This window comes from Mastacembelus armatus, chromosome 7 (assembly GCF_900324485.2).
Source record: "Mastacembelus armatus chromosome 7, fMasArm1.2, whole genome shotgun sequence".
NCBI classification, from domain to species: Eukaryota; Metazoa; Chordata; class Actinopteri; order Synbranchiformes; family Mastacembelidae; genus Mastacembelus; species Mastacembelus armatus.
The window spans coordinates 2,122,346-2,141,945 of record NC_046639.1 but is presented as its reverse complement, the minus strand read 5'-3'; the positions used below and the strand labels follow the sequence as shown (position 1 = coordinate 2,141,945).

Genomic DNA, 19,600 nt, shown 5'->3' with positions numbered 1-19,600 from the left:
GCTCTTCCAGTTAAATTGATATTGGTTTGGGAAGCATATAACATTGGTTTAATTACAGAACAATGAATTTTAATATTAGAAAACTGATTAAGTCCACTATTTTCTATAACCAGTGTTAATAACATAACAATATTCAATTAGAACAAAGCTTCTGTGCCAGCAATGGTTGTGTAAGAGTAGGAGTCATATTTTTTTAAATGCCAGATGACTCATATTAGCATGAAATACCTTATCTTTTCCTTGTGAGGACTGATATGCAGGCAAAGGTATCATACGTCAGAATAATAACAAAGCTAAAGCACGGAAATAGTTTTCTTCTTTTTTTTCTCCCTCCCGCACTTTCCTCCAGTTTGTATCCTTGGACCAGGCTCTCAAAGAGAAATCCAATTTCTGTTAACAGCACCATGTTGTCCTGATAGGATCTATCACCTGGAGCGAGAGCTGCAGCCAGAGAGGCAGTGCAGTGTGGACACATCCTGAACTGCACCTGTTACCACACTGACACTGACAGACACACACACACACACACACACACACACATATACATACACACACACACACATATACACAGACATTTGCAGAAATGCAAATACGCTCATGCACTGATATGGACCAATGTGCTTATGTTGTACATGTCCTCATGTTTCAAATGAAGCATTCACGAGTCTTGCATCCAACTGCAAATTACAAATACAAAGTATGATCAAAACATGTAGCTAAAGGATCATTCCGATTTATTTCAATAAGCATATTTATCATTATTTTAAAAGTCATTATTGTGGTTCTGTGGTTTGTGCCCCATCACCTCCTCGGTTCTGGAAATAAGGGACTAAAAACAATAAATATTGTGGCAGGCTCCAATTAAACAGCTTCAAAACTGACCCTGGTTTATGGTGAACACATATTTGTGAGTCTGACTCTAAACACAGCAGCTATCTGGAACAGCCATTAAACAAACTGCTATACTTTCGGTCAAACTCAAGACAAGTGTTTGAACATATTAATGTTAATGTTATGCTTTTTTGGAAAGCTGTAGGAGGCTCAGGGAGCTCGCTTCGATACAAGTACTTTCTGTATGTGTCCTCTTTTCCCAAAGCCTTTACAGCAAAGGCAGTGAGTGCAAAGTTAACACAAGCCATAAAGCTACAACAGACACATTTATGGGGAATATGACAGGCTGAAATAATAATAAAATAATAATTAGTCAAATAATTAAGGAGTATTCATAATGCAGAATGGCGTCTTTCATAGTTTATACAATTATTGCATCAATATGTCTGAGGCATTCATATTTGAATAGCATTTAATGGTACTCCTATATAAACCAAACAGCATAGTGTATACAGTATCTATTAAGCTGATTATATTGATTTAATAGCAAAATTTTAAATCTGCAAGGTAACTAAATGTAGTAGAGTACTACTTACTGTGGATGCTGATAGTTACATTAAAAACATTTTACAGTCTCTTCACTTCCTTTGTGCTAATATAAAATATATACACAGAGAATTGAACAAACACATAATCACATGAAAATATAAATCATATGACGTCAGTTGACGTTTAGAGCTTAAAGTGGCTTCTTAGATACCAGTGTTTGGTCTGAGCAGATCATCTCTCTGCGGCTATCACTTCCACCCCTGACACTCGACCTTCCCCACACACACACACACACACACACACACACACACACACACACACACACACACACACACACACACACACACACACACGAAACGCAGATGTGTCTGGTTTCACTGTAGTAATGTGACACTGTAACGCTTCTTCAGACACCCAATAGGTCCAGAAGACACATTAATGATTTCACAGTGAACTCAGTACCCTTTATATTTCCATTTTCCAGCCTTTTTGGGATGGATGGATTTTGTTTTTTTATTTACTTACTGATTGTAAAATCTTCACAGTTTTCTAGGACTCATACTTCAAAACAGTTTATTTATTTATTGTGGCTTAATTCTAAGGACTGTGACAGATAAAGACTGAATTATAGGAACAAGTACCTTCATTGCCTGGGCTTTCTTATGAAACATCTCCTCCATGTTCTCCGCCAGCCTCTTTACCAGACGCAGCCCATCAATCTCCTCCACCCGCACTGCCCGCTCAAACTCCTTGTATTTCTGAAAGAAAACAACACATTCATATTTTTTTCAATATTTTTCAAGTAAAGTAAGGTAAACGTGATAGGGAAACTATTAAAATGCCATATTTTAACAAAGTTTTAAAAACACCTTATTCTGAATTATCAAAACCATTTAAAAACCCAATGGTATTTTTTGGGGCAAGAAAACTGTAGAGTAGATTTGTCACTATACCAATTCAAGAGGAATATTTTTAAATATCTGAGGACCATGTACAGCATAGGACATTATCCTCTGAGTTTCAATAGCGAAAACATTACAAAAACACACTTAACAGGATAAAAATGAGATCAACTTAAAGAAGAGGAAGAGGAAATCTTGTTCCAGGATAAACAGACATACTATAAATTAAACAGAATATCAGATATAGAAAAATAAAATGACAATATTACAAGTAAGGATTCGTATCAATGCCCAGAGAACACATTAAAACGAAACAGCTCAGCCAAGAGAATCAGTCGCCCTCAAGTTTTACCGACCACACATTAAGCAACCAGGACACACTGCGGCCCTCGCTATCTGCTCTACCACAAATCACATTAGTCTGCTCTAAACTACCCTAGGATGCTTAGCTTAACGAACGCCTTATCCGGGGACAGTGACATTAAGTCTTGCTAATTCCACACCCATACACACCACACACACACAAGTATATACCAAAACAGTTGAAGTGGGGGGGGGGGGCATACTTGTACTGAAAAAAAAAAACGAAGACGAAGAACAGAAAACCATTTTTGAAATATGTGCAAAGCTGCAGGCGGCTATGTTTCACTCTTGGGGGATTTAACAGAAGATTACCACCATATCAAACAGTATGCCCTCTCTAATGTTATGCCAGTCTGCTTAGATGCACGCTCTTAGCTACTCCTATACAGCAACACACATGAGGAACAGGATGTGGGTAGAGAGATCACGGGAGGAGGAGGGGAGCGGGGACGGCATCAGACATCAGGCAGCAGCTTTTAGATTTAGTCATCTGAAAAACTGCAGGATATCACCAAACAGAGAGGAATATTTTTTTCTGCTTCAAGGCAAAACTTTAGATATGGGTAAGTTCTCCAGTTGCGACTGAAGGTAACTAATGAAAGCAGAGAGAAGAACGATGCCAACAGTAAGCCATGTCAGTTATGTGCCACGCAACTGCACCAGAAACACCTTAGTGAACACATTCAAGCTCAAGAAGGACATTGACTCTGATCGCTGCTTGGGATCTTTTTATAAATCACTGGTACATTCTTTTGTATTGGTATTTGTGTAGGTTTGTGTGTGAATGTGGGCACCCTTGGATTTGCACCATCCCTTGAGAAAGACACAGCCAGACAGACAAACAAATGAGGAAGCCAAAGAAAGATAAAGGAAACAGAAAGACAGAGGGAGATAGAGAGAATAAAGGCTGTGACATGCAAACACTGTGCAGGTACTAAGAGATCCAATCTATAATGTGTGTTTGAGGAGGGTCAGGTGGACGCATGTAGAGGAAAATCACAGTTTCCATTGAGTTTAAAAAATAAACAGAATGACTTACACTGTGCATAGTACAAGGTACTAAATCAGATTTAAATCCACTGATGACTACATTCATCATTACGAGCAGCCAATTATAAGAAGCTCAAGGGCCAGAGCCTAAAGGGACAATGTTCTTGTTATGCCAGAACGATCATGCAAGCGAGAGAGATGTGCTTGGAGAAAATTCAAATAAAATGATTCTTCAAGGTTTCTTAAGGGAGACACTCACTGTTCCGTCTTTATCTCAGTATCATTGCTGCCATAACACTGAACAGTCTATGAAATACTGCTGACAATGTTCTCTGCTGCCGAATTCATTTGCATGTCATAGCCAAACAGTTTAAATTCTCTTGAAAAGCCCCGAAACAGCCAGTGGTTCTGTTTCACATCGGGCAAAGATTTGATCGCATGGAGGGAAGGAAAGATAGATAAAATGAAAAAAGAAGGAAAGAACTTGACACAGACACAAAATGTTTTTTAGCAGTGTTAACTTCGACCACAGCCAAGGTTTACGTTTCCTCACCCAAACCTATAGTCCCACATACAACATCACTGCTAATCAGCTGCAGCCTGAAGTTACATATTCTGGAGCCGATCAAAGGGACTGACTGGTGACTCAGGAGCCAAGTCACAGCGATGGTAACCGTATGAAAATCAGACCGATAATCCTACAGGCTGACAGACAACTGTTGTATGCCAGAGGGACAGAAAATCCAGGTTTTAAGACAATCCTGATTCCTGGCTGGCTGTGGTAAAGCTGACAGGTCAGTGGCAGCTCAAACCTGAACTGGCTTCACTGTTTTTTTCTCTTTCATCCTTTACTTCCTCCCTAGAACGTTGTCGTCTCTCTAATTTCTGTATCGCCTCTTTCACCCCTCTTGTTTCTTTGCTAATTATAAAAATGAATGGGCTGACTTTATGACTGCAGTCATACCTAAGAATTACTCCCTATATAGCTGCTTCATAGGTCTTTTCTATTAAAACTGACAGATATTGCACACTTTGCCAAGGCATAAGAAAAGCGTTGAGTTCCCATGTCCCTAGCTGACATGTTTATGTGTTTGTGGTCACGTTTGGTCGGTGAGAGGCTGAGAGGCTCCGGCTGACCACGGGCTGTCTGCAGCGCGATGTTCAGTCAGGCTGACCGGAGCATACTAGGCACAATTAGCCCAAAGCTATCCTCTTCACATCACATCATCATCAACTGACACACATCCAGAACAACCATTCTGGGACAGCGGTGCAGAGAATGCAACCATTCTGATAAGTATCTGCCCTGCTGAAGTCTTTTCAAACCAGACAGGGAGACACTCTTTCACTTCCACGAGTTGCTACTACTACTAGGTGGACAAATCTGTGATATGCTCTCCTGCAGTACAGACACACAGTAGCTCAGATATCATCATAATCCATCCACCCATTAGCTCTACTGTTCACCCTGTAGAGGGCTGTAGGAGGGGCTGGAGCCAGTGTTGGTGGGGAAGAGACAGGGTGCATTCTGGACCGGTGAAAACATTCGCACACACCTACAGGCAATTCAGAGTCAATCAACCTAACCTGTAATGTCTTTCGACTGTGGAAAGATGGTGGCTTGTATTAAACCTTATGCCTGAGCACCTGCTCGTGTCAACTGCTCCAACTGCTCATCTCCTGCTGTCTCAGAATTAGGTGTTTTCGGCCCTTACTTTCTGTTCTGCACAACAGTAAGTTTTCTTTTCCCTCAGGAAGTTTATGTTTTGTTGAAATGGCTCGAGCTTGCACCTGGAAACTGGCCTGACTTACATTCCCGCTCACGCATGCGGCATTCCTGTCCACAGGGATTTCTGCTAACCTATAATATAGGCTGGGTTCCAGCTCAAGCTTTTTGCAACTAACTTAGAGATAACATGCTGGGACTTTAGGACCTTCATTTTAAAAATTGGTTCATGCAAATCACAAACATTTTTCAGGCGATTATGTGATGCTCAGGTGCAAAGAGGTGAAAAAAAATTCACGAATAAATTCAACTGCAATGTGTCTTTCAGTTAGCTAGCCATAATAAACATGGAGTACCTGTGCTGGTATGTACAGCGCAACAAATTTAGCAGGCTGCTATTGCAAAAGAAGCAGAGATCACTAATAGCTGTTCATCAGGAAGAAACATGAAGAAACACCCAGTTCATCGTTGGTGCACTGGTGTGTTTTTTACTAGTTTCTGGGAGTTTTCACTACAGAACAGACAAATAAGCTGAAACCAACGTCTGGATCTACAAACATTACCTGGAGTACACAAATTCCCTTGTTGGTTTTAGTCTTTGTATTGCTTTTGTCGACAATAACAAACACACAGAAAATCTCTGGCCTTATCTTTTAAGTGATGCAGTAGCCCTTGAGGCTGGACATCAGTGTGTGTTGCATGCAGTCACACCTTGGAGCTGTGCAATCCAGCAAGCAAGCAAGCAGTGGTGACACATGTTGTATAGTCTGTGGTAACTAAACCCCCCCCCTGCTTTGGTGCATCACATGAATGAGCTCATGCTGATAATCTCTCCCCTACACAGTGTGTTTTAACTGTGGGACAACAGTCAGAATATCTCTGTCGAGCAAACAGAAACAGCAACATGCACATAGAGACAACAGCGACAGGTATTACAGGTATAGACCCACAACATACTGTATGTGCATGTGAAAGGCAGCTATCATAAAGGTTTTTCTGGCAGTGACAGCATAGGAAGGCTGGTTTTCTCTGTGTCTATGATCTGATGGTCTGGTCCACCTCCATGATTGAGTGCTAGAACGCAGACATGTAAATGACATAAAATGTGTTTGTATCTATGGGGTTTCCTTGGGGTTTGATACTAAAGTGGTTAATGAAGGGGAAAAACTTCATTTCACACTAAGAGCGAACCCGTAGTTCCCCAAATCCCAGCTCATTTTACGCGTCACCAGAGCCCACTTTACCTTGGCTCATTCTCACACAGTCTCACAGTTGCTCGAATCATCCCCTCTTTTTTTCACACTTTAACATCCGTGCACAGGCACAAGCATCAACATTACTCCTTTAATTCTTCACTGAATCTATTTTTTTCAACACATTTAATTAACTATTTTAATCATGGGACATGTAGTCAAAATAGATAGCGATTCATTTTCTTAGTTTGTTACTCAGATGTTTCCTGTCTCTCTGGTTCACTAAATGAGGCTGAACATTCACAACAAAAAAGGAGAGGCAGGATTTGGAAGCATGTTCCAAGAAGCCATGCATGCTACTGTCTGTCTCGCTCGGGCTGCACTGCATTATTTGGTTCATTATCAAAAAGCAGCTCTCTTTGTTTTGTTTGCTCCTTCTGGCTTGTTTGACTAGTGGGTGAATCTGTTTTGATGGACAAAAGCGACACGGTTCAGAGAAGCCTCTTAATGTGCATGTGTGTATGTGTGTTTGTGCTGTAGGAGACCAGGGGAGACAACACGGGAAGACAAGGACCAAAAACACCACTTGGCAGACTCTGATCTAATCTCAAATACAAAACTAGGATCACAGAAAGGAACCACAAAATCTGAGTTTTTGTGCTACTCTTTTAAGACTAATCCTCTCAGTATGATTCTTTAATAACAAGGATTAGCATCTGCCACTCATATGTTATCAAGTCAAAATGTTCTGGGTTTGCTAAACCTACTAATGACAAAATGATACAATGTTTAATTTGAACATATTAAAGAAACATCTGTGGTAAGATTCAAATAACTGTACTTCACCGCTAAAGCAAGATTAAATAGCCAACACTGTGTAAACTAGTTAATTTTGTTCCATGTATAAAAGTACAATAATTTTACACTATACATCACAGGTAGCAAGTTTTCTTATAAACAAAGCTCTTTGTACAGTGTCACTCAGTGTGCATCCATTGAGCTCTAACAAATTTTCTTCATCATATAACATTTTATTATTTTATTTTATTTTACTTTATTATGGAGTACTTTTGTACTGTGATAATACTTTACTATCTGAGCATGTCTGCTATCGCTCCATAAAAGATATCAATATTGTCACAAAAATAATCAGTATTTTACGTTGGTCTGGAGTCAAACAGAATAAATATTTTTTAGCCTAATGCACATTATTTTATCTTTCACCAACATGTGAACAATATTATATCAGAATACGCTGAATAAATTATTTTACCAGCTCCCAAGACATAAAAGCCCAATTTCCCTTTGGATGAAGTTCACTTTGAGCGTGTGTGTTGTGTGTCCACTTGTGTACGTGTGTGTGTGTACACAAATTACATCTCTGTCTACATTGCATGTGACAATGTATTCTGCTGAAACATCCATCCATCTACCCATTTTCTAGACCCGCTTATTCCTTAACCAGGGTCACGGGGGTCTGCTGGAGCCTATTCATGTTTCAGAAAAACAAACATCTTGCAATGTCACCATTTCACACAAAGGGCCATTGATTCCCCAAAGCCATGTATATAATTATAACCAACATGGCTCAGGGAGGAGGTTGGGAGCGGGTGTGAAGAGATAAGGAGAGAGGAGGTGAGAAAGAAAAAAAAGGGGTAGGGCCTAGAGGTACCACGTGATTAATTCTGTTTTCTGCCACTATGTCACTGGGATGCAACTACATGTCCGTCTGAGTGTGTCAGCGCGCACAAACAAAGAAAAAAAAGAGAGAGGGCAAGGGTGAGAGGCAGTCTGAAGTGATCGCACTTTGACTGATGCTGCATTCTGCCTCCTGTGAAACACTTTGAGTCTGTTACTTGAGCGAGATGGGAGCATCAGCCCAAGTCCACAGAAAGAAATCTCTACTGGATCACAGGATCCCTCAGGAATGCCAAATTGTCGCGGTGCCCTCTTCCTTTCATACCCTCCCTGGTATGCCAGCCGACAAATTGTTCCCTCAAAAGAAGAGCACTGGCTGGAGATGAAGTGGAACAATTAATTTCACGCTTGTCCTCCCTGCCTCAGAACCATGTTGGTCTGAGTCCTGTATCTGGTGGCACAGAGACACTCCCCGCAGATTCTAACACACATGAAGATACACACAAAAAGGAAAATGTAAACTAACGCATTGTGTAAATATTAAAATCAAGACATATTTAAGCATAAATCAAACTGAGGTGGTCATGAGCTCTTCTCGTCTGAGCGGCCACACCTTCGCCGCGGTGCCACTCACGATAACACGATTTATCAGTGGAGGTGAATATGGTATTGATCATAAGGTGTAGATGTCTTGAAGTCTGATCAATGCACACTGAGTGAATGGGAGGACTGTGAGAACACATGCACGCACAGATTTGACAGACCACTCAATCATACGATGAGAAGAGAGCAGCTCCTGATAGGAAATCAACTGTGGTATAGGAAGTGGATAAGTCACTGTGGTCAGTCTCTGGCGCCTACAAATCTGCCACCAGGTCAGACCCAGTCAAAAGGCCCACAAAGCACGAGCTGGAAACCAGATGGGTTTTTTTTTTTTTTCTTATAAAACAAATAGTGCTGGTCTTCATTTCTGCTTGGCTGAGTCACATCTGAAGGGCTTATAAAGCACCTTTTAAACATACACATGATCCCAAACAGCATTTTGATTGGCAGATAATCACTGAAATACTGAAAATAACTGGATGATTGATTAAATTAAAGGATAACTGAGTTCTGCTTTGTGTCAGGCTTAATAACAATGTTTGAAATTGTGGTTATCTCTGCTTTTGATTGATTAATGCTCTGTAAGTCTGCACAGATAACAACAGCTAAATAATGTCGTCCTTTATCATCACTCTTAGACACTGGTTTCCTATTAATGAGTGTGTTGACAGCAGTGACAGCAGTCGTAAATGTGTTATCACCAGAAGAGCCAAACTGAGAACTGACTGTTGAAAAACAGCTTCATTGACAACACAAATGTGAATTTTCGCAGGGACTCATCCACTGGTGGAAAAAACATGTTCATCATCTGAGGGGAGTGGTAGTTTCCAAATGACCAATCTGTCTGACTGACTGTCAGAACTGTAGGCTGGGACTTGTAACATTAGGGGCCGGTAAATGCCACTAGGACTACTTTTTAGACAGGTGAGTACCTTTAGAAATCCCTTCCCAAGCCTTTCCAGCCTCAAATTAGGAAGTGTCAGATGCACGTCGGGTGCACAGAGGTGAGAGAGAAGTCAGGGTTTGAACTTTGGCTACTTTTAAAATTCTTGACACCACAGTTTCTGTCATTTTTCATGTTAATGCTGAGTGTAACACTATTAATTAGTCAAAAAATGAGTGCCATCATCTGAATTTTTTAACTATATTGTTTATTTTGGCTGTTCACAATATGATCCAGTTTAATCGGCCTTCTCCTATACCAAGTTTCACCTAAAGTCACAAATGTCGACCTGAGCAAAGTCAAGGAATCACCAAAATCAATAGGATTCATGCTCAGGGGACGACAGGTATCACACCTGGGCTTTGCCTCTATGACACATTCAACCTGTAGGGTATTAATGGGAATTATATATGATAACCAAATAAACAGTGGTGGAAGGTAACTAAGTACATTTATATATTGTGAGTATGAGTACATTTTTGAGGTTTCTGTATTAAGTATTTCATTTTGTGCTATTTTATACCATTTTAGAGGAAAATATTGTACTTTTATTCCACTACATTTATTTTATGACTTTAGCTACCAGTTATTTTTTTGGAATCAGACATACAAAACAAAAACACAGTATAATCATTAAACTTCATTAGCTACCCAGCAGTGTGTAAAGTTAGCTCAACAGTTAGCTCCACCTTTACCAGCTGCAACATTAAAGGGATGGACACAATAATGTATCAATAAATATGATCAGATACATTCATGTGAAATGTGAAACTTTTACTTTTGCTACTTCAAGTATATTTTGGTGCTGATGATTTAAAATTTTGAATACTACATACTTTGACAGAGTATTATTACACTGTGATATTTACAAAGTAAAAGATTTCAGTACTCCTTCTACTACTGTAAATACAAACATGGATTTTTTTTTAAAACTTCACTCATCCCTGTGAGCAAAAGCGATGTTGTTCTTTTTTCATTTTACTATAATTATAATACATACCTCACTTATTTAGTTCCTTAACAAAATTCATCCACCCACAGTGTGTGTGTGTGTGTGTGTGTGTGTGTGTGTGTGTGTGTGTGTGTGTGTGTGTGTGTGTGTGTGTGTGAATGCATGTGTACTGTGAAGAACAGTACAAAAGCAGTTGTACACTAACACACATGCAGTACACACACACTGAAGGGCTTATGGCATAGCTTTTAGCAACACTCAGGATTTTGTCCCAGGGTGCACTGCATCTGTTGGGTATGCACCATTGCCCCTCAGAGTGGGTGCCAAATCCCTGCTCTCTCTAATGACCGCCATCTTTCAACGTCCTCACATGCCTTGCCATCATGGTGTACCCCCCACCTGCACACCCGCAGAAGCTCCTCAAGGGCTGAGGATAACATCATCTATGCCAGCATGAGAATTAGCTGTATCTATCCTAAAATACTTATTTCATGAAGCAAACACAGGCTTTCTCTTTCAGAAAGCAAGTGAAGGAAGTGGCTTTACTTGCCATTTCCACTCCACTTTTTCATTCATACAGCCATAACTCACTTCACCAAAAACATAATAGCACCAGGAGCAGGTCTAATCTGTTCTCGTGGAACTGATTAATAGTCCACAGTCTATCTGTAGTTGCCTGCATTCAGTTGAATTCAGCAGAGTCCTGGAAAACATTTTTCATGCTTAGCAGCACATACAGTGTGGCCTGCTGCTTCCTCATTCCACTCCATACATTCTCACAGCCTCAAATTGATTTTAGCAGCAGCCAACGTGAAAGTGGAAGGAAACAGCCAAACATTTTGGGTGTGCAGAAGGCAAAATTCATCCTTGCAAGTGGAGCTTATTTATAGTTATAGTTTCATGTGAGTTTGCTTTGGAAGCCTCACAAAGGATCATTGTCCATGTTGATTTGGTAACACAACATTGCACATGGACTGATATCGAGGACCGGGAGTAAACTGCAATCACGAGGTGAGGGATCCTTTCTGGGACTGGGATCATCCTCAACATATTGTATGGGTGGTAGACGCCCAACTTTGCTGACAACGTGTACCTACTAAAAAATTAACTACACCATAGGGCTATGGCATCGACGGACATACAGTTATAATATGGGGACTGCAAGAACTGCGATTAGCTGCTTGTGTGTCTGAGTTCAATGTAAGTGAAGACAATATTAAAGAAGTTAGACTCTACAGGAGCCTCCTGATCAGTAACAGACAGCAAAATAATGTCGTAGTGTCGTATTAATAGCTGCATTTCCATTCAGTGCTGAACAGCCTGCTGATTGATTTGTTAAAAACAGCTCATTTCTTTTCACAAACTGACTTAACATTAGCAGAAGTGTCCCGAGGCAAAGTATGCGTATGCATTGCGACACACCCTAAAGCGCTGCCACTAAACGTAGTCGATTCAGTGATTAAGTTGAATCAATCCTGTGTTAAAGCCACTGCCTTAGACAATGTGCCTATAATATTGACAAAACTAAACAGGACTTAAACAATAAATGGATTTACAGTGAAAAATACAGAAGGTTGATGACTGAAAAAGGAACAATTCCTCTCTGTGGACCAAAGGGGGATCTCTTACTTTCCACAGTGTATCTATCCCTTACTGCACATGCCAACAACACCGTGTAATCAATATGGCTCAACATTGATCATCACTGATCTTCTGTGTCTAAGTGATCGTTTGTCACTTACCCAGCACTCAGCATTACCTGAGCGTCATCTGCACATTAGCCAGCAAAGGCATCTAGCCAATAAATAACATGACATGTAAACTAAAATACATGAAAACATACGCAGCTTATGCAGGTTTTGCAATGTGATTGATATGGAAATGCTGCTCAGCGAATAATCTGGAAAGGCTATGGCTGTACTATGTGTAGTTCCACAGTTCTGTTTATAGATAACTGTAAGCCTCCACACTGTGTTAGTGAGTGAGTGACTGTGTGAGAGGATAGCAAGTGCAGGTGAAGGTCATCAGGAGGGGGGGGGGCCACTGCCACTCTGGCAGCGTTTTCACAGTCTGTGGGAAGTGTTGCGCAAATGGAGCGCAGTGCAGGGATCTATAAAGTACAGTCAGTTTAAGTGTGTGTTTGTGAGAGTGTGTATTCTGGTAGAGTTGATGTGCTGTAAAGACAGAGAGGGTGACTTGGGACACAGGAGTGCAGCGAGTGCAGGACATTGTGCTGGGCCAGCGGAACTATTTTTTGAGAGTGTGGGCATCAACACTTGGTCCAAACACCAGTGTGTCCCAAAATCCCCCCCTCCCCCTCACCCTGTTTTCTTTAGTGTTGTAGCTGCTTCATACAGTATTCATTATTAAAACAGAGGGATTGAGGGAGAGGAGGAGAGATTTAGAAAGCGAGAAAGGTAAGAGGAAAGGAAGAGAAAAATGAAGAGGACAGGCACAGCAAGGATGCAAAAACACACGGGAGATCATGTTCATAGAGAAAAGCTGCCAGAAACGCTGAGGATGATATAAAAAAAAAAAGGCAAGTGAGGCAGAGCAGCAAGAAGGAAAAAGAAAAATCTGTCTTATTCTGAGCGCAACATATAAAGCACAGGTTTAAGAGATATGAAGAGACACCTGTAATTTATGAAACAGCAGTAATGAACTCAATGTCCTTTCATATGTTCAGTGCATTGCTTTATAAGAGCCAGCACATTCTGGACCCAAACAACCAGCAGGATGATTGATGTGGACAGCAGCGAGTCACAGACAGTCCTTCACACAATGCCGCACACGTTAATGTGCTTAATAGTAATAGTCCCGCCCCTTCACCAAGTTGGCTAATGTTTGCTCTCTGCATGAAATAGAGTCTGGAATACAACAGGTGAACAATCTGTCATAATTACAGAAATCTCTAAGTGTGTGTGTGTGTGTGTGTGTGTGTGTGTGTGTGTGTGTGTGTGTGTGTGTATTAATGTCCAGTGGAGTCACGGTAAGATGCTCTTTATCTGCAGGCCAACAGAGGCAGAGCCAGACCTGAGCAGCCGATGACAGATGACAGTGGATATATATCTTCACTGCTCACATTCATCATCCCAGCAGCACAGAAATGCAAAAATGTGTATGTATGAGCATCTTGTGCAGAAACCTCAGGAACTGGAAAGAAAAATCTACTTCATCGTAAACACAAATTAACTACTAAATCAAACACTTTATACGCCAGTAAATGAATTTAGTAAGAGAGCTTGGGGATAAATCAGGGAGGAAATCTGCGCAACAAGTCATCAAAAGACACTTGATTTTCTACGCACACAAACACAGCGTCAGCAGTTGTGTTCTTTAAGTTCTTTAATCTGGTAGCAAAGGACCTCGCTCCCTGCTCCTGAGATCTTTACAGTAAAGGCAGGGTGTTTGATTCAAAGTGGCTTTTCTTGTGCTTTTCTCACCAACAAAGCACTAATTACAGTATGAGTGAGTGGCTGTGTTGGCTAAAGCTGGTCTGCTAGGACATGAAAGGATATAAGCACAGGCTGCACTCTCGCCTGCTAACGCTGTAATTAACTCTGTGACACGGCATTCCCTGTTCCTTTCCCCATTCTGTCTTTCTCTGTTACACACACACACACACCCGCACGCACGCACGCACACACACACACCCTCACACACACACACACCCTCACACACACACACACACACACACATCTCCTCCTCCTCCCTCTCTGAACAGGAGGAATCAAATTTAGCAAGATCATGGTTTGGTCAATGAGAACAAGAGAGAGAGAAACAGTAGAAGAGATGGGAGGGTTATGGGAGGTTAGAGAAAGAGGGACACTCATCAGTACACACCCCCCCCCCTCCCTCACCTCTTCGCCAGCCATGCTGAACCAAACCTGACAGCTATTCAATTTTCCCAAAGCTAAATCTAATCTGCAGTCGTCTCCCCCTCACTGACACACTGTTACACTGGAACGTCTCAGCCATCACCCACCCTTGGCGGCAGATTGGCACCATCACACATACTTCGACACAGACACACATACTCACGCACATGTACAATACAGTCCGCGGGGCCAGAAAGGCAAATGGAGGGCAAAAAGAAAAACAACTTAAACTGCAAATCAGCTGGAAGAACAAGCAATGTTTGGATCCAAAAAGAATTTATGAAATAATAATAAATTTCTGGATTTTATTGGATAATTGGCTGAAAGCTATAGGCAGCATTGGCAGGATTTTAGAAATACTGAGTTTATGGACCTAAATAGCTAGAGAACAACCCTGCTGCCATAAAAAGTGAGTACAGGGAACTGAAATACATAAAAACAGTATATTTTTAATTTTTTATTAAAAACCACCTAAAAAAAAATGACAGAATCAACCCGACAAGCACTTCATGCAATTTGTAGGCATTTGTAGGATGTAAACTCATCCTCAGATATATTTAAAACTCACACTGTGGATGTATCGTCAGTACATCCAGAACTTGACTGAGGAATAAGCGTCCTGAGTTGGTCACCACAGCACTGTACATATATTCTTACATTTAAAAGTGCGCACTACAAGACAGACATCAAGTTTGTCAAAGTAACTTCAATAACCTTAAAATACATCAATTAATTTTTAACTAATCTGACAGTGTCTAACATTTAGAAATAAAAAAGGAATGCTTAATCAAATTAAAACTTTAAGTGATTTTTAATACGAGTACTGAATGGGAAATATATTTTTTTTTAAAAAAACTCATATTGCAGTTCTCATTCAGACTCCTTCTGCTGTTGTCATCCAAATATTTAATTAGGTTTAAATGGATGTGAAAATCTGAAATGCATAATCAGTTCCACTTTAAAATTACACAATTAGTCATGCTATTAAATCTGGTTAGCGTGACTAAAATACATATTGAAAACAAATATAGATCTTTTTTCCATGGGCGACAAAAACGAAACCGCTGTCTGTAGAAATATGAAATTATGTTTATGTGAAACACGTTTTGTAGAAAGGCCTCTAACGGCGTAAAACGCTTTCGCATGTAAATCACTTAACTCGTCATCCATCCATTAGTTATATCGCGTATCAAGCTGAGGCTCACTGGGGGAAAGAGGCGAAGTGCAACCTGGACAGAGCGCCGATGTGTCACAGGCCTGAAACATAGAGACTGACAAACACACACACACACACACTCACTCACACACACCTCTACAGGCGATTTAGAGTCGAACTGTAATACATATATATACAGTCTGAGTCAGAAAAACACCTAAATACTTTTACTATTCACTTATTTTTCTGACTTTAAGGAAGAACAGTATATATTTCTCTTTTTCACTTGATGATGGCACATAATTCTTTAAAATCACTTGGTGAGACAATAAATATTTATTTATATATGATGAGTGGGCACATCATTGGAAACAAAATTAAATACATGTTTTTCACCTGCTCACTCACACTTTCTCTCTATCCTCCAAAAAACCCAGCATGTGCACATGGCATGTCTCTCTTCAAACCTTTTGCCTCTTTACTTCACTGGGCGACTTCTATACTGGTCTATATTTTTCATCCACCATTTCTTTTGAAGAACCACTCCACTCTGTCTTCTCATTCTTTAGGAATATTGTCATTAGACATGTCAGTGGCTCTCAGTGCTTGCTACACTAAGCTTCTTGGTAGTAAAAGAAAATGGTATGGCACCAGTCTGAGACCATACACACTCTCAAACACACACGCGCACGCACACACACACACACGCACACAGCTTCCTCGCCCAGGCAAATCGATTCCAGCATACTCTTGTCACACATCATTACACCTTCCTATCATTCTCTGCTCTTTTGCTCTGTATATGTGCCTCTGAGTGCGAGAGAGATGATGTGTGTGTGTGTGTGTGTGTGTGTGTGTGTGTGTGATTGAGAATGCTTTAAGTAGGTATGCAAACTTAACACACGCGCGCACACAGACACTCTGCAAGCACACACTCCTGCTGCCCTCCTATACATCTTATGCTTTAGGAAAAAAAGCGAGCAAGAAAGAAAACAAACGTGCATGGATAAGTTTGAGAAAGCTGCAGAATGATCATTCATCTTGTATCTTCCATTACCAAGAGGCTTGAAGTTATTGCAGCATGACATAATATCCCACTACTTTGATTCCAGAAAGTCATAACATCAGTGAGGTGAAAACTTGTCCAGCTGAACAACATACACACAGACACACACACACACATGCTGACAAAGCCATCCCAGACAGACTGGCTCATATAGACAGGTTGCTCAATGATACATGAAATTAAAGATTTCAATAGAATAGCAGTGAAGAGGGTAAAACACACAGAGCTAATTCTGACAGTGGGAGATGTTTAATGTGTCTCAAACAGAAGTTTTCTATCCTTTGTGTGTGTGTGTGTGTGTGAGGTGTATGTATGGATGTGCTGTACAGTATTTATACATTAATGAGCCTACTGCTGACATTTGATTTAATGTAACAAATGTTATTGATCTTTTTTCTCTTCTGCACGAACACACACTCACTCACACACACACACACACACACACACGCACGCACACACGCACACACGCACACACAGTATATGTATATGTGCCCTGACCGGTATAACCTTGAAACAAGAGCTGTTTCCGATGGATACAGGAAGTGTGCTGTGGCGTGAGAAGGGAGGACTGATCATTGCAGGAGAAGAAAGAGGAGAGGTTTGGATGAAAGGCTAAATCCGGTCCAATGGAATTAAAAACAAAAGATTTAAAATTTTGTCTCGGAAAACAACAGCAAACAAGTCAAGGCAAAAGTTATTATTCTCCAAATTTTAATAAGGATTTATGCCCTTTTGTGTACACTGGGTTGTTCTAGGAATTATGTTCTTTCCCAGCTGAGTAATCATGACTATTTATTCTCAGAAATTAGTTCAGAACAATCTCTTTTCATTCTGACTAAAAAATATATATATATATATAAAGACTGTATATGAATTATCTGTGATGAAATATTAATTTAAGAGACTAAAATATTTGGAATAGAGTTTTCACTCGATTGCAAAACAAAGTGACACATTTATGGACTTGTTTTATTAATTATGATTCCCCACACTTTTGTACTGTTTAAGAATATCTCTTATTAAAGATGATTAAAATGGAAGTCAAGCCAAGCATTAAATGAACGCAGAGTCAACACAAAGGAAATATCAAATTCAATTTGTAGCAGTTTAACTTGGAACATAAAGTTAACAGCATGAGCCACAATAATGCAGCTGCCACTTTCAAATCTGTAGAGAAATGTTACAAAACAGAAATCCTAACACGCACCTCATGGACTCTCTGCTGTGTATATTATAATCACACTATAATTATAGTCTGTGAAGTGTATGGATTATATCGGTACGTTATTATCAGACAGCTAGTAGAAAATTCAATTCATACTGATGTTTGTTACTTCTTATAAAATGTTTAAACCATTTTCAACACATTATTTTGTTTGTTTGTAAGATTTTGGTTCGATGGTATGAAATCATTTTAAAAATAAAAAATGCCATGTTGAATTGTGTGAAAAGCGTATGCTCGTTCAAACAACTCCTATGGAGGATGATTCAGGTTAAGTTGCACAGTGTATTTGTTTGTGCGACTCCTGCAGAGGTATGGTTATTTCCTAGGGAGTTTTGTTATGCTAGGGTCACAGAGATAACTGAAGAGAAACTAAGTCCATCTGTTCCCTGCCCAGGGGAAACACACACACAGACCTGCCTTGGTCTTTTCTCTTCTGTACCATCCTCCTATCTGTGTATGACAGTGTGTATCCCACTTTCTTTCTGCCTATTTAAAAGCATATGTGCCCTCAGGGGAACTGTGGTCCCTCCTCAGCAAAAGCAACCAGACTGTACCAGATGCACAATAAGGCACCACATAGAGGAGCTGTGACATGCTACCAACGTCTGAGTGAATGCAGGCGTGCATTTATAAATCCTGCACATCGGATGATACTGTGCGATCTAATAAACGGGCACAGTGCAACACACCAGTTTGGTGTGAAAAGGTGCACTTTTGCCACAAGAGGTCTCCAGTCTTTTCTTTGCTCAATTAACCCTGCGGCCTTCATTTGCATTTCATAAAGAGGTCGTCACTCTGTGGGAGGGTTATCTTCTTTCTGAAGGCAGGAAAAAATGAGAAGTGGGAACAGTTTTTATCCTGTCAAAGAGATAACACCACTCCTCTGCCTTATCGGCAGCTGATGAAATCCACGCTATAGGCCCGTATGCGTCTGTGTGACGCTATGCAATGTGCATATATAAATGTGTGCGTGTGAGGGGGCATGATCATGTGTGTGCACACTCGTGTATGGGGTACAGAGAGACGTCCTGGTTTTGCGTGTCGCCTTGAGTCTCCGATTTGGCCTGTGTGGCACCTTAGAATTGCCAGACACCACGGTGGGTCTCTGCATATACCAGGGGCCTCTAACTGCTGGCCCCGAGCACAACACTCTGTCAGCGCACCCACTGAGAGGTTACCTTCAGCTTGGTCCTCTATCCACAGGCTATCCATTAGCCAGTTTTAACTCCTGCTTCATCAACTGACCCTCCATTAGGAAAATTTGCATTCCATCATGGCGAAATTTTGCATTAATGCCACAAAGCAGAGTGGAAGTATGATGTCTACTGACTGCAGAGAGGTACGGGAAAGAAGCAAGGGGGTGTTAGAAATGTGACGAACAGTCAGTTGATTAGCAGAAAAATTGTGCTTTACAGAGCTTATACTGTGTCTGTGTGTGCTTTTGTGTGCGTGTCAATGCATCCGTTGAAGTGCTTGAGAACTGGGCTCCCATTTAATAGGCACATGTTCTGAATATGCTTTTAAATCAGTGCCTGCCGAGCAGACATGCATTACCTACTCTCAAGTGGCTAAAAAGCACCTGTCC

At 40.6% G+C, this 19,600-nt stretch overlaps 1 protein-coding gene across 3 annotated transcripts in view; it reads right to left on the bottom strand.

Moving 5' to 3' along the window:
* cacna2d3a (calcium channel, voltage-dependent, alpha 2/delta subunit 3a) overlaps window positions 1-19,600 on the bottom strand; it is a 92,933-nt gene that overhangs the window by 72,075 nt on the left and 1,258 nt on the right. For all 3 annotated transcript variants that reach the window (XR_003297265.1, XR_003297264.1, XM_026332796.1), the window contains exon 3: window positions 2,022-2,138. Coding sequence is in view for 1 of the 3 variants with exons in the window: in XM_026332796.1 (XP_026188581.1) it covers window positions 2,022-2,138 (117 nt within the window). In the remaining 2 variants the exon portion in view is untranslated. The remainder of the gene's footprint in view (window positions 1-2,021; window positions 2,139-19,600) is intronic.